This window comes from Ipomoea triloba, chromosome 7 (genome assembly GCF_003576645.1).
Source record: "Ipomoea triloba cultivar NCNSP0323 chromosome 7, ASM357664v1".
Lineage (NCBI taxonomy): Eukaryota > Viridiplantae > Streptophyta > Magnoliopsida > Solanales > Convolvulaceae > Ipomoea > Ipomoea triloba.
In genome coordinates, this window is record NC_044922.1 from 22483241 (window position 1) to 22499019 (window position 15779).

The window sequence follows — 15779 nt, forward strand, 5'->3', positions numbered from 1 at the left end:
AATGTCCAACGTTTGTATTTAAATAAGTAATTCAAAGTATATCAATTCAAGATTATATAGGAGAAATTCATTATAGTTGGCATTAAAATTAATGTTTAATTTGCACTTTTAAAAAAATAATTATCTAATTACTTATTGTAGTTGGTTTCGGATTATGTAGTAAATACTACTTTTGGTTGGAATTACTCTAAGTTTTGTTAATTCGCTTTTGGATAGGTTTGTCACTGTCATCGTCTTAATTGCTTGTCCGTTCCTTTTTTGTTAGTAGTGTTTCATGTGCAAAAATGTTATTGGTGCTAGATTGCAAAAAGAACATATTTGATCTAATTAGTTTTGTTATGTTAAAAAATAGATGTATGGAATCTCTAAGTAGATTCCCTTATACTAATATTTATAAAATTGACCACATCATTTTTTAGCCATTGATCAACCTAGATGAATGGATCAAATTAGTCTACACTTATCACGAGAAACCTAGTTCACATTTGATCATGATTATATATGGAAAAAAAAAAACTTAACCTAGATTTGTTTTAAAAAAAAATGCAAGAAAATGATTTTTAAGTTCCTTATTTGTAATATTTGATGCTCAACTTTAAACGCTATGTATATAGTCTAGCTAATTAATTGACCAAAGTTCATGTTAAATTTTACTCTATATTGTATTTTCTTTAATACATTCTAGCATATTCATAGTATATGTTAACAATTATGCCAACTCTAATTGGAATGAAGTTTGAACTTAAGACCTTATGAAAATCAATGAGTAATTTAACGGGATGTTTGGTTCACGGAATAGGCAGGGAATGGCAAAGCATTCCCAGTAATAGCCTATTCCGTTGTTTGGTAGACATTTGTATTCCCAGGAACATTGTTCCTGGGAATGAGCTATTACCCTTGCAAGGGTAATAGCAATTACCAGCACCCTCCTGTATTAGCCTATTACTGGCTTATCAGGAATAGGTATTTTATTTTATTTCCATTTTTACCCTTTTTGGTAACAAGATTTGCCTAACAGATTATTAAAAAGATTATTATCATTATTAAAATAAATAAATAAATCAGATATGCTCATCTAGCTTAATTATGTAGTAAAACTTGATAATTAATATAGTAGATTTTTTTCATCTATAAACACCAAGGGAGCTCCCCTCATCGTAGATGGTTCAGTCACGCTCGGTGCCACGAAATGATTGAGAACTACGACGGGGTCGAAATTCATTGGGGAAGATGTTTCTTGCTTCTTTTTGAGATTGAGGTGCACTGAATAACCCAGGGAAGGGAAAACCGGCCTCCCCAGGTACAAGAACCTTTTCAAGTCCTAAGTTTATTATAGCCTTAGTTCCTTCGGCTAAAGTCCTGCAGCCTTCAAGCCTCTTCAGTGCCACATTTATATATAATGTCAAATAGATAAGGAGTTTATTTGCTGAACATTGAATATTAAAGTTTTTGAAGAAGACATTCGCTCTAAAGAATGTGATTGCTTCATCAATTATATCCGTGCTATCTGCATGAACAATATAATATAAGTAGTTCTCACCCTCTCAAGAACAAAAGAAACATAGGAAAAGAGAAATCTTAGATTTTATAGTAATATTAGGACTCTTGAATATCTAATTATTTGTTGCAGGAAGACTCCTTGAAATAAGGAGAGACACATATCTCAAACCAACTTCTTGAATACTTAATAATTTTTTCTTCTGAATATTATTAAATGCTCTTTAAATTTGTTTGTTATTTATATGAATATTTTTTTTACATAATTTGTAGATCATTTTTTAATATTGTAATTCCTATAGAATAATATTATATAAAAATATTATATAGTGCTCTTTAAATTTGTTTGTTATTTATATGAATATTTTTTTTTACATAATTTGTAGATCATTTTTTAATATTGTAATTCCTATAGAATAATATTATATAAAAATAGTAATTTTGTACAAGGGCATTTATGTCTTTTAAATATATATTCCATTTCTATTCCTTCCGCGAACCAAACGATGGAATACAATTCCCAAGTCTATTCCTTCTGCGAACCAAACGCTGGAATAGAATAATAAATAGTTGACGGAATACCGTTACTAAAATTAACATTGATGAAATGGGGTAATTATGAAAAGTAAATAATATAATAGAGGATAAAATAGAAAAATAAAAAATACTAAAATTAAAATAATATGGACTATTCATTCCAACAAACCACTGGACTAACGGTTTTTAGTTCCCGAGGCCTAACTTTATTGGCTCGGATCGTAGACTAGAAGTGAAAGATTCTCAATAAATAGAAGAATGATTAGTGGATGGTAAATTCCCTTTTGGCTTGTCTTTAGTTGTATCTCTTTTTGGCATCCAGTTTTCCCTTTCTGATAGCATCCTAAGATTCTCTTCCATTTTCATGGTTAATATGAATGTCTGGTTTATAGATATTGTTGTTGTTAGATAAGTGACACCAATTCAATATATAGAAATAGAAATTTGCTTTGTCAAACGCCATTAAAATCTAACCATTACTTGACCCTTGCTACTGAATGTTGAGTTCAACTGATTTTAACCTTACCTGCTTTAAATAATTACTTATTACATTACAAGAATTTTAGGGAACTGGTTTTGGATTGAGTGACTTAGTAAATGTAACCTTGTGATTCAAGTTAGCAAAAGATTACAAGGAAATAAAAGCAGTCTAGGCTACTCATAATTGAGTAATTGAGTAAATGTCAACTTGTGATTTTAGCTGGTAAAAGATCACAAGGAGGTTAGGTAAATTGGGCAAATGTCACATTGTAATCCTAGCCAACAAAGGATCACAGGGAGGTAAACAACTTAGGTTACCCATAATTGAGTAATTGATCGCGTAAATGTCACCTTGTGATTCTAGCTGGTAAAAGATCACAAATAGGTTAGGTAAATTGGGTAACTGCCACATTGTAATCCTAGCCGACAAAGGATCACAAGGAGATAAACCAGCTTAGGTTACTCATAGCTAACCGACTTAAATCAATAAGGTCAATAGGCTGTTACCTTTGGGGATCAAACTTGAAACATTTTAATTACCAAGCCTAGTCAATCTAACTTGGTTGGGGTTAGCCCTTGTACCAACTACTCTTAACATTATTTGTGAAAAAGATTTGATTTATGTGTTTAGATAGTCAAAAACAACTTTTTAAAGTAGATAATTTCATACAAAAATATGAAATATTAGTACAATTTAAATTGATTCATAAAAAAGTTCAAATCATCTGACCTAGTCCAAATGGCTTCCCTCATTATCAATTTAAATGCAACCACATGTTGCTTTCTGAGGGATTCTTGAAATAGTTAATAAAAATTCTAGTCAATCGTCTAAAATTAATATTGAGTGAAGTACCAAGCACCTTATGCTCAGTTGACATCTTTGTAACTCTTCTTGAGTGAAGGAGTATAGAATATATATTACTTTGTAATAGAGTCAGTGAAGTTAGGACTAGTGAATTTGCAATTTTGCATCTAACAACTTAAAACATAAATCATCATCATAATAAAACACAAGGAAAAATTGTAATTTATGTTGCTCGCGAATATGTCAATTATCAATGCTACCTTTGAATTATTAGTAGTGTAAATGTTGCCTCTCAATTTTCAAAACATGACATATATTACCCTTCCCCTAATAAGAAGAAGGAGAAACATTATTGTCGGCGGGAGGAGAAAGTTGCTTTCGAACAGAAAAATGGCGGGTAATCACATTTACATCACTAATAATTCAAGGGAAGGGCAATATATATATGTTACATTTTGAAAATTGATGAATAACATTTACACAACTAATAATTCAAGTGTAACATTGATAATTGACATATTTATGAGGGGTATAAATTATAATTTCTCTTAAAACACAATAAAGTGATATTTTTATAAAACAAGTTATGAAAAAGGAAAATAGAATTTGAATGTTAATGTGATATTTCTGTGGTGTATCTGAGAGGATATACATGAAAAGAAGAAAGGTAAACAATGTTCACTCATTTCTGTTGACAATAAAGTTTTGGTAGGAAAAGAGGAAATGCCCATGAAAACTACTTTTTGTGCAGATATTCAAATTTATATTTAAAAAAATATATCCGATTTTGCAGCAGAAAAAGCTTAAAGAAAAGTAGAAACCCCCCCCCCCCCCCCCCCCAAAAAAAAAAAAAAAAAGAAGAGTAAAAATGCCAAAATAAATGGACCAAAGTATTATTAATTAAAAAAAAAAACACGAAGAAAGGTATATCGCTTCGTATTGTCGCAGAGTTGAGAATTCTTTCCGACAACGTCGACGGCAGGATCTATTGAACACCTCTCTCATCTTTCACCGTCTTCCCTTTCTTCTTCTTCTTCTTTCACTGTTATCTCTCTACAATCTGTGGCAGTGGGCACCAATCTTCAATGGAAGAACTCAATTTTTTGTAGTAGGACTCGTCGATCGATTCTTAATTGGAGAGGCAGCCTCTACAGAACACGAAGTCGTCGCGATTCTCGTCTCCACACTATACAGTAAACGATCGAATTACAATTGGCATGGCTGATTACTCCAAGGACGACGTCGTTCAGCTGATCAAGCGATTCGGCGCTTTTCTCACCGTCAGGATTTCCAATCTCTTGCGTTCCATGGTTCATCCTTGTTCCCTAATCGTTTTGCAATTGAAAGTTCCTTTTTTATAGTTGTTATAATTACTTCAGAGATATTAGCTGTTTGCTGTGATTTTGTTTCCCCTTTATTGGATTATATTATCACAATTGTGCCCAATGGCATTTAGCAAAAATGTTTTAATGGAGAATATAAGTGTTGTGTTTAACAAGTTCATGAATGCATTCCAAAGGAATTTTATATTCAGTTCTAGTTTTATAAGATGAGAAATATGATCCTTAAGCTCATGCCATCTCACCATGGATAAATGTAATGTTACTACCCAATTATTCTTACAAAGTGCTATTGGTGTGCCTTAAATAAATGGTTTAAGTTAAAGAAGATCAAATTTAGGAATTAAGCATTTAAGCCCCTCTTTGGAGCCCTTAACTCAGGGAGTGTGGAGATGCTTTGAGTATGACAAATATATGAGCTTTTACTGCTATACTGCTATTCTGTGTATAATGAGGAAACACAAACTTTTCTTCTACTCCGTATTTCTCAATTGCTTCCTAGGATTTGATTTGTACATGCATGCAAATGCAGATCATTCATGTCAAATGGAGTAGGCTTTTTCTGGGTCTGAATCTTGTACAGTGAACTAGTGAAGTGTACACCTGATAATTTTTATCAAACTGAGAGAAGATACACTTGTAATGGCTGTTCAAAAATGAAATTCATGAAAATATTGGAGACCTTGGTTTAAAGATCTAAACTTTTTTACTACTTTTGTCCTGATGAACAATTTTCTTTTTAGAATGGCTTTAATGGTGTAATTTATAGGCAATATTTTAGTAATGCCAAAATAGAATTCCCTTGTGTGCATTGTCCGACAAAACAGGCAAATGATAGTTTTGACTCTATTTTTATATTGGTGTTTTAATAATAGAACTAAAATAACAATATATTGTTGTTCAAAAATGAAATTCATGAAAATATTGGAGACCTTGGTTTAAAGATCTAAACTTTTTTACTACTTTTATTCCTAAGGAACAATTTTCTTTCTAGAATGGCTTTAATGGTGTAATTTACAGGCAATATATTAGTATTGGCTTTAAACTACATTTCTGGCTATTCAGGTTTATTGTTGCCTTATTATCTGTCTTAGTTTTATTATATTACTTTTTGACAGGTCCTCACTTTGTTGAAATGTCTATATTTAGAGGACGAAATCCCTTTGTACTTATTATGCATGTAGAATTTGAAATCCCTTTTATACATTTTAATGATGGTAGCATTGTCAAATTACAGGATACAAAATCTGTTGGGGCTTTGGCAGGTCTTGCATTAGCAATAGTGTTTACCTGGAGACTATTGAGATCACCTAGTGGCACTCAAAGGAGACGACCAAAACGACAAGCTGCACCATCTAGTAGTTCTGGTGCAAGTAGTCATACAAATGCAACTATAACAACTTCTGTTGTTAACCCATCAGATGATTCAAGAGCACAAAATGTTATTGATGAGTTTTTTCAGCCTGTAAAGGTGGGTTGCATGTTGAATCCCCTATCATATCTCCCCTCCTACCAGAAAAAATTGTGTATAAATTAAATCTCCTAACCTTGATATTGCAGCCAACCCTGGGGCAAATAGTCAGGCAGAAGCTGAGTGAAGGGAGGAAGGTAACTTTCTACAGTTCTACAGTTCTACATGCTATTCTTGTCTACAAAGTATTTCTGTTTTACTGCAAGCTCTAGTCGCCTACTGGCCTTTAATGAATTGAAGCAAAACTTTAATATCTTAGAAACTTGAAATGCTTGTGCAATAAAAATTCAGCTTTAGTGGGTATCTTATATCTTATATTCTCTTCTTGCAGTCACATTGATATCATCCTATGTACCCAAAAAAATTATTGATATCATGGGCTTTGATATAGATCATTGGATTCATCAAAATCTGCTTAAAGTGCAGAGGTTTTTCAAACACGATTGAACTCTGCTCATTTTCAAAAATTAACAAGGCTGTGGTTGTTAGTTGTTATAATATACTGTATGGAGGAAANTTGTAATTCCTATAGAATAATATTATATAAAAATATTATATAGTGCTCTTTAAATTTGTTTGTTATTTATATGAATATTTTTTTTTACATAATTTGTAGATCATTTTTTAATATTGTAATTCCTATAGAATAATATTATATAAAAATAGTAATTTTGTACAAGGGCATTTATGTCTTTTAAATATATATTCCATTTCTATTCCTTCCGCGAACCAAACGATGGAATACAATTCCCAAGTCTATTCCTTCTGCGAACCAAACGCTGGAATAGAATAATAAATAGTTGACGGAATACCGTTACTAAAATTAACATTGATGAAATGGGGTAATTATGAAAAGTAAATAATATAATAGAGGATAAAATAGAAAAATAAAAAATACTAAAATTAAAATAATATGGACTATTCATTCCAACAAACCACTGGACTAACGGTTTTTAGTTCCCGAGGCCTAACTTTATTGGCTCGGATCGTAGACTAGAAGTGAAAGATTCTCAATAAATAGAAGAATGATTAGTGGATGGTAAATTCCCTTTTGGCTTGTCTTTAGTTGTATCTCTTTTTGGCATCCAGTTTTCCCTTTCTGATAGCATCCTAAGATTCTCTTCCATTTTCATGGTTAATATGAATGTCTGGTTTATAGATATTGTTGTTGTTAGATAAGTGACACCAATTCAATATATAGAAATAGAAATTTGCTTTGTCAAACGCCATTAAAATCTAACCATTACTTGACCCTTGCTACTGAATGTTGAGTTCAACTGATTTTAACCTTACCTGCTTTAAATAATTACTTATTACATTACAAGAATTTTAGGGAACTGGTTTTGGATTGAGTGACTTAGTAAATGTAACCTTGTGATTCAAGTTAGCAAAAGATTACAAGGAAATAAAAGCAGTCTAGGCTACTCATAATTGAGTAATTGAGTAAATGTCAACTTGTGATTTTAGCTGGTAAAAGATCACAAGGAGGTTAGGTAAATTGGGCAAATGTCACATTGTAATCCTAGCCAACAAAGGATCACAGGGAGGTAAACAACTTAGGTTACCCATAATTGAGTAATTGATCGCGTAAATGTCACCTTGTGATTCTAGCTGGTAAAAGATCACAAATAGGTTAGGTAAATTGGGTAACTGCCACATTGTAATCCTAGCCGACAAAGGATCACAAGGAGATAAACCAGCTTAGGTTACTCATAGCTAACCGACTTAAATCAATAAGGTCAATAGGCTGTTACCTTTGGGGATCAAACTTGAAACATTTTAATTACCAAGCCTAGTCAATCTAACTTGGTTGGGGTTAGCCCTTGTACCAACTACTCTTAACATTATTTGTGAAAAAGATTTGATTTATGTGTTTAGATAGTCAAAAACAACTTTTTAAAGTAGATAATTTCATACAAAAATATGAAATATTAGTACAATTTAAATTGATTCATAAAAAAGTTCAAATCATCTGACCTAGTCCAAATGGCTTCCCTCATTATCAATTTAAATGCAACCACATGTTGCTTTCTGAGGGATTCTTGAAATAGTTAATAAAAATTCTAGTCAATCGTCTAAAATTAATATTGAGTGAAGTACCAAGCACCTTATGCTCAGTTGACATCTTTGTAACTCTTCTTGAGTGAAGGAGTATAGAATATATATTACTTTGTAATAGAGTCAGTGAAGTTAGGACTAGTGAATTTGCAATTTTGCATCTAACAACTTAAAACATAAATCATCATCATAATAAAACACAAGGAAAAATTGTAATTTATGTTGCTCGCGAATATGTCAATTATCAATGCTACCTTTGAATTATTAGTAGTGTAAATGTTGCCTCTCAATTTTCAAAACATGACATATATTACCCTTCCCCTAATAAGAAGAAGGAGAAACATTATTGTCGGCGGGAGGAGAAAGTTGCTTTCGAACAGAAAAATGGCGGGTAATCACATTTACATCACTAATAATTCAAGGGAAGGGCAATATATATATGTTACATTTTGAAAATTGATGAATAACATTTACACAACTAATAATTCAAGTGTAACATTGATAATTGACATATTTATGAGGGGTATAAATTATAATTTCTCTTAAAACACAATAAAGTGATATTTTTATAAAACAAGTTATGAAAAAGGAAAATAGAATTTGAATGTTAATGTGATATTTCTGTGGTGTATCTGAGAGGATATACATGAAAAGAAGAAAGGTAAACAATGTTCACTCATTTCTGTTGACAATAAAGTTTTGGTAGGAAAAGAGGAAATGCCCATGAAAACTACTTTTTGTGCAGATATTCAAATTTATATTTAAAAAAATATATCCGATTTTGCAGCAGAAAAAGCTTAAAGAAAAGTAGAAACCCCCCCCCCCCCCCCCCCCAAAAAAAAAAAAAAAAAGAAGAGTAAAAATGCCAAAATAAATGGACCAAAGTATTATTAATTAAAAAAAAAAACACGAAGAAAGGTATATCGCTTCGTATTGTCGCAGAGTTGAGAATTCTTTCCGACAACGTCGANGAAAAACAACGTCCGATCTTTAAAATATCATCATGAGAATTGTGCCCCTAAAAGGCCTAAGCTACCCAAGCTAGGCCCCACCAACAAAATACTATGGTCCAAAATTTTTTGGAAGCTTTTGCTTTCCTATTTTATTATTCTTTCTCATTTAATTTTGTTCGTAAAAGTTGAATTCTCAATTCCAATGGTCATTCACGTCTCGATTCGACGAAAAACATAAAAGCTATACTTTTGTTTATTGTGTATAAAGAGTCATTTTCATTTTGAGAGGTTTATCTCACACTACAGAGAGTGAGACTCAATCCCGAATCATCATTCTCAAATTTTACCTTTGTGATCAATTAAACTGTTCATTCAGACATTGTTCTTTAACTTTACCAGAATCAATCCTTTAGCTTTTGGTTAAAATACTGAAAGTGTACTTCACTTTCGAACGTTAAACATAATCCAAAATGCCAATGAACTCTTATTATTATGGTGCATGGACTGATAATGATTGAACTGGTCTACCATTGTATCAAATATCATTTTTATCTCTTCAATTGAAAATTTTAATGATTTGAGCAATTAGAGCAGTACAGATATGTATTTCACTCCAATCGCAACATTGATGAATGAGTCTTTGCACGGCTCTAATTGTTTTTTTTTTTTTTTAAAGTAAATATTATTTTGTTCGTCCCTAAGTTATAGGGTACTTGTATAATTCGTCTCTCAATGTTGGTCTGGCTTCCGCCGGCGAAAACTAGAGCAGATATGGTTTTCGATCGGCTCTGGTTTCCGCCGGAAATCAGATGGTGGTGTTTTTTTTTTTTTTTAATTTTTTTCTATAATATTAGTTTAATAAATATTTTAAATAAAATAATTAAAATATATAATATATAATTCTAATCATTTTTCAGAAAATGAACCAAACACGCAAAGACAGTTTTCCACAATGCAACCAAACACTAAAAATGAACCTATTTTCTTGAAAGTTACTCATTTTCCAGAAGTCATTTTCATACTTTCCAAACACACCCTTAAAGGAAAATGCAATTTTACTCACTCAATTGTTCATTGCTAGTAGTTTTAGTCCATAACTTTTTACCGTTGCAATATATACCTCTAATTCTTCAAAAAGTTGCATTTCTAACCCTTGAAACAACAAAACTATTAAACTCTATTAAAGTTTTACTTAATACATGTTTATTTTAAAATTTTATTATCTTTGTTCTTTATAACATTGTCTGTGTTTGGTATTTAATATGCAAAATAAAAAATTAACAACCTTCTTTCATACATTTTTTCTCTTCAATTGTGACACATCTTCCTTATTTCGCTACACAACTCAATTACAATCATGTTATTTATTTTATAAATGAAATAGTGAGATTAAACACGATTATAATTAAAGAAGAAATATTAAAATTAAAAGTACTCCGTAATAAAATACACATGTACTAAGTAAAATTTTAATAGAATTTAATAGTTTTGTTGCTCCAGGGGTTAAAACTATAACTTTTTTGAAGAGTTAGAGATGTATATTACAACAATTAAACAACTAGCAAGGAATAATTGAGGGACTAAAATTACATTTTTTCCAAATTTTAAAATAATAATTGTAATATTATTTTTATCCTACCAAACAATATCTTATATGTATATGTATATATAGCACCACTCATCATCTAGAAGATCACATGCTTGGCTTGAACATGGACTAAACTTCAAAGTCATTTGGTAGATGTCCTAACTTTTTTTTTTTTCTTCATGTACATAAAGGCAAGCATGCATGGCATTTGCTAATGGACTACCTGCGCACTTTACATTTTATTTTTCATTATTAACACTTGTCTTTTTCAAAATGCTAAAAATTCACTATCTTTTAAAATTCTTTAATTTATTGCCCATAAGCTGTCACTTATTATTATTATTATTATTATTATTATTATTATTATCATTATTATTATTATTATTATTATTAAAAAGGTACAAGTGCAGTTCAATTTTTTGGGGTTAATCTAACTCATTTAATTCAAGCTATCTCATATATCTCCGAAAATGTGAATAATATAATACCACATTCTCTTGTTTGGTTCAAGGGAATATAAGATCACTGGAAAAACTGTGAGATTTCTAACATTTATTTTTAGTTCATTTTTGTAACATTCACAAGAATTACATTTCACAGACATTTTTATGTTACATGAGATTTATGGAAATGTTATCTTAAAGTACTCCTTGGACTAACCACTCCCTTACCAATCATTATATCGTGGATCAGGGTCCACAATGCTCTGTGAACCCTTGTCCAATATACAGGATTTGATTTCATAAGGTACAAAATTCATGTTCATAATGTACACAATTATATAGTTGAAGACACATAAACACTTAACATAATACACATACATATATTATGGAATTGAAATTCATAATGTACATAATTATATAGATGAAGACACATAAATTCATAACATAATACACATGCTCTGTATGTATTTATTTTAAAATATCGTGTTTATGTGTATGTGTATTATGTTAAATGTTTATGTGTCCTCGGGCATATAATTCTGTGCATTATGAACATAAATTTTATACATTATGAAGTTAAATTCTGACTCTGTTTGACAGAGCTTATTTAGGAGCTTATAGCTTATTTTAAGCTACTAATAAGCTATAAGTTCTGTTTGGTAATGTTTCTCAAATAAGCTAGTAGCTTAAAATAAGAACTTATTTTTGAACGTTTCAAAATAAGCTAGTAGCTTCCTAACTTTTTTTCCATCTTTAACCTTATTATTTTAAAGAAATGACATCATTTACACTTCCAAATTAAAACCTTTTTAGCTAAACTTTTTTGACTTTTTTTCTTCAATATGTTTAGTTGTAATTTCAATTTGACATTTTTGTTTGAACATTGATTTTTGTAAGAATTAATCTTATAAATTATAAACATTTTGTTTTACTTTATATGTTTTCAAATATATGCTCTTACTTTATATTTTATTAAAATATATTGATTTCATTATTTATTTTTAAATATATAAACAAACCTATTTAAATTTAAACTATTTAAATTGTATGAAGATGTCTTTTTAGTCATTTTACATTTATCAGCTTATCAAAAAGCTAATTTTACCAAACACTTTTAATCATAACAGCTAACTTAACAGCTCTTTAGATTTCAACTTCGAGTTTATAGCTTTTCAGTTTTCAGCTACTTTTCAGCTTTCAGCTACCTTTTCAGCTAGGTTTGCCAAACATAGCCTCTGTATATTGGATCAAACCTAAGGATAATTAAGAAAGTCCTATGAGAACAAAATTTTCCTATAAGTGATAAATAGTTCCCAATGCCAATGGAAAAAAGATATACCAATTTTAAGTTAAGAATTCTTTTTCCTTATATTCCATGAACCAAAAGACGCAAAATTCAATTTTTCCTCAAATTTTAGAAAATAGAATATTTTCCTTGATTTTTTTTCCTCATCCAACAAAACACTCCCTTACAACTTGCAACATCATAGAGTGACAAATTTATGAGTGGTAAATGTAAAGGAAATTAATTAGGATTTTTTAAAGTATTGTGAGACACCTCAGAAGTCTCCAACAATCTTTATTCTTAAAAGATTGAATCTTCAACTCCAGGACCCTCTTCGCATTGGCCCGACAGAGCATTCCCGATCTTTCTTTTTAAACTTCACTCTTTTTAAACTTTACCAATGTGACCAACCGAGATGTCCATGCGGGCAAGTCTCCAACAATCTTAATATTTACTTTAGATGTCTTTTATGAGGAAGTTTAACTGTACTTTTGAAAAAAAAAATTAATTAATTAAAATTGGAATATCTTGTATTTTAATTGTAATAATACTTAAGCATGCATGCTTAAGTATTCAAAAATACTTAAAGCATGCATGATAAATGAAATCAGGAAAACTTTTTATAACATCTCATAAGAGTTAATTACAGAAATGGACCCTGACTATAACAAAATTATCGATTTGGCCCTTAACTATTTTTTGACCAATTAAGTCCCTCAATTTTAAAAATCTTAACTAATTTAATTGGTCCTCCGTTTATTTTGCTGTTAGACATCCGTTAGCTCGGACCAAATTGGTAATTTTTCTATAGTCAAGGGATCATTTCGGTCGTCACATGCACCATTTTTCTCCGAAAAGTTAATTACTGAAATAGTCCATTGACTATAGAAAAATTTACCAATTTAGTTCCGAGTTAGCAGATGTCTAACGACAAAACAAACAAAGGACCAAATTGGTTAAGATTTTTAAAGTTGAGGACTTAATTAGTCAAAAAAATAGTTAATGACCAAATTGATAATTTCGCTATAGTCAATAGACCATTTCAGTAATTATGTTATCACGCATTATTAAATAAATTTTATTTATTATAATTGATTAATATTTTTCGTTTTTAAGGTTACATATTAATATCAAAATTGGCAATGCATTGATGAAAGAAATGAAACTTATTATGAATGTATTTTTTGTATGTTTATAAAATTAAGTTATAAGGTAATATAATAGTGGATTTGATCCTTGTGTTATGAATGTCACTTTCTTCAACTTGTTAGTGGTGTTTTTGGTCATTCTATTAATGAATTTGTCAAAATTTACTTTTCAAAATTTTTAACTAACAAGACTATTAATGAAATTTCGTCTCATATTCTCTTTCTCTCTCTCTTTCATAAATAGCTCTCAAACTCCAGTCTTTAATGACAAAAAAAACACAATCTATAACCTCGACTAAATCTTTTAAATTTTCTATTAGGTTAATTTAATGTAGGTAAGTGGTTTACATTTTTATTCTTGGTTGCATTTCTAACCATTAGATCATGATATTGGATTGCAATTTAGGTCGAAGAAGAGAATATATAAAGTTCACAATTTTTATTATTAGCTCTTAAGTAAAAAATTTAAAAAATACTGGCAATTTTAATAAAAACATTAACAAAATGACTGAAAATATCACTTTAGAAACAACTTTAATTTGAAACTAAATATTGTAATAACATATGAATTAAATTCATTAATTATCTTATAACTCATAAACCAAATATAATATTCTTTTTATTGACAAAATATGTAATATCTTGATTAAATATGCAACTTTGTCATTACCTATAACGAAATATCATTTACTGGGAAAATTCTCAGTCAATTTGATTAAATAGTTGACTTGATAACTATAATAATGTTCTACGTTTAGCTCTTAAAAAGAATTATTTATTAATTTTTTAATTTGAGTCAATCAATCATGTACAATTTAAATTAATATACTTTTTTATGATTCATTATCAACTAAAATCATAGGATAAATTTTACTCAAAATATACATTCGAATAACCTATGTTAGCTTTCCGCAAATCGATATATTTCTAATGAACTATCCGTAAATCGATATATTTCTAATGAACTAAACACGGGATAGTGGTGGGTTGCAATATCACATGATTCACATCTATTATGAATTATGATTGAGTGGTGGAGCCACACAAATAAAAGACTAGGAATTAGGAAAGCATTTAACGAGTACGATGAAGGGATTGGAATTATTAATGTAAAGCCTTCCTTTGCTCTTGATATTGATGAATTGATTGATACCCGCAGAGTGACGAGTGAATGATTGAATGAGTGATGTGGCTTAGGAAATCAATTCAACTTGAATTTAATTGGTTGGTTTGAAAATATCGAAAATATTATAATTTGATAAAAACATTAATTTGATAATTCGTTCTGATAAGTTGATGGTCCGAGCATGTTGGTCACTCAGATGAGAACGGTATATTTTGGAATAATCACAAGACTCCCACGATGCAACAACGATATACATAGCAAGAGTTACAATAGAACATGGACATGTAGAGTCCTAATACTCCCCTCAAGCGTAGGGTATAGTAGCAACCTGTAGTTCATCTCGAAGAAATGAAAACCGTGGTTCCGAAAGAGTTTTAGTGAAGATATCTACAAGCTGGTATTTAGTAGAAATAGCATTCACTTGTATCTCCCCCAGCAGCCACCTTGCCACATACAAATTGATAGTCAATCTCTACATGTTTCGTGCGACTATGAAATATCGGGCTAGAACACATGTAAGTAGCACCAAGATTGTTACACCACAACTTTGGCACAGAAACGTGTCCAATACCAAGTTCACACAGCAATGAGAAAATCCAAGTTACCTCAGCACATACATCCGCTAGTGCTTTGTATTCAACTTCCATAGAATACCGTGCCACAGTTCTCTGTTTCTTACAGACCCAAGAGATGAGATTGGAGTCCAGGAATATAGCAAACCCACTCGTGAACTTACGATCTTCAGGGTAACCAGCCTAGTCAGAGTCCGAGAAGGCATGAATATCTCATTAGTTACAGATTTACGTAGACGCAAGCCAAACTCGAGATGGCCTTAACATACCTCAGCACATGCTTCAATTGAGCCCAATGAGTCATAGTGAGGGCATGCATATGTTGGCAGAGTTGATTGACAACATAATTAAGACAAGTCCGAATGCGTGACTGTCAAATACTGCAAGGCCCCAGCCAAGCTCCGGTACTGAGTGGGATCAGCATATAACTCAGCAAAGTCAGGCACTAATCAAGAGATATGAATGGGCCATGTAGC

The 15779-nt window shown here is 30.7% G+C and overlaps 1 protein-coding gene across 1 annotated transcript; it reads left to right on the plus strand.

Annotated features, from left to right (window-relative positions):
• Window positions 1-4223: 4223 nt before the first annotated feature.
• Window positions 4224-6470, plus strand: LOC116024344 (peroxisome biogenesis protein 22-like). Its single transcript, XM_031265238.1, has 4 exons — window positions 4224-4629; window positions 5897-6130; window positions 6220-6315; window positions 6462-6470. The coding sequence occupies exons 1-4, from the start codon at window positions 4537-4539 to the stop codon at window positions 6468-6470; spliced, it is 432 nt and encodes a 143-aa protein (XP_031121098.1). The 5' UTR covers window positions 4224-4536.
• The last annotated feature ends 9309 nt before the right edge of the window (window positions 6471-15779 follow it).

Excerpts from the sequence above, each read along its gene's own strand:
- LOC116024344 (XM_031265238.1), top strand. The coding sequence starts at position 4,537 with ATGGCTGATTACTCCAAGGACGACGTCGTTCAGCTGATCAAGCGATTC. Across the intron at positions 4,630-5,896 it reads CCAATCTCTTGCGTTCCATG|GATACAAAATCTGTTGGGGC; the intron begins GTTCATCCTTGT and ends GTCAAATTACAG. Across the intron at positions 6,131-6,219 it reads AGTTTTTTCAGCCTGTAAAG|CCAACCCTGGGGCAAATAGT; the intron begins GTGGGTTGCATG and ends TTGATATTGCAG.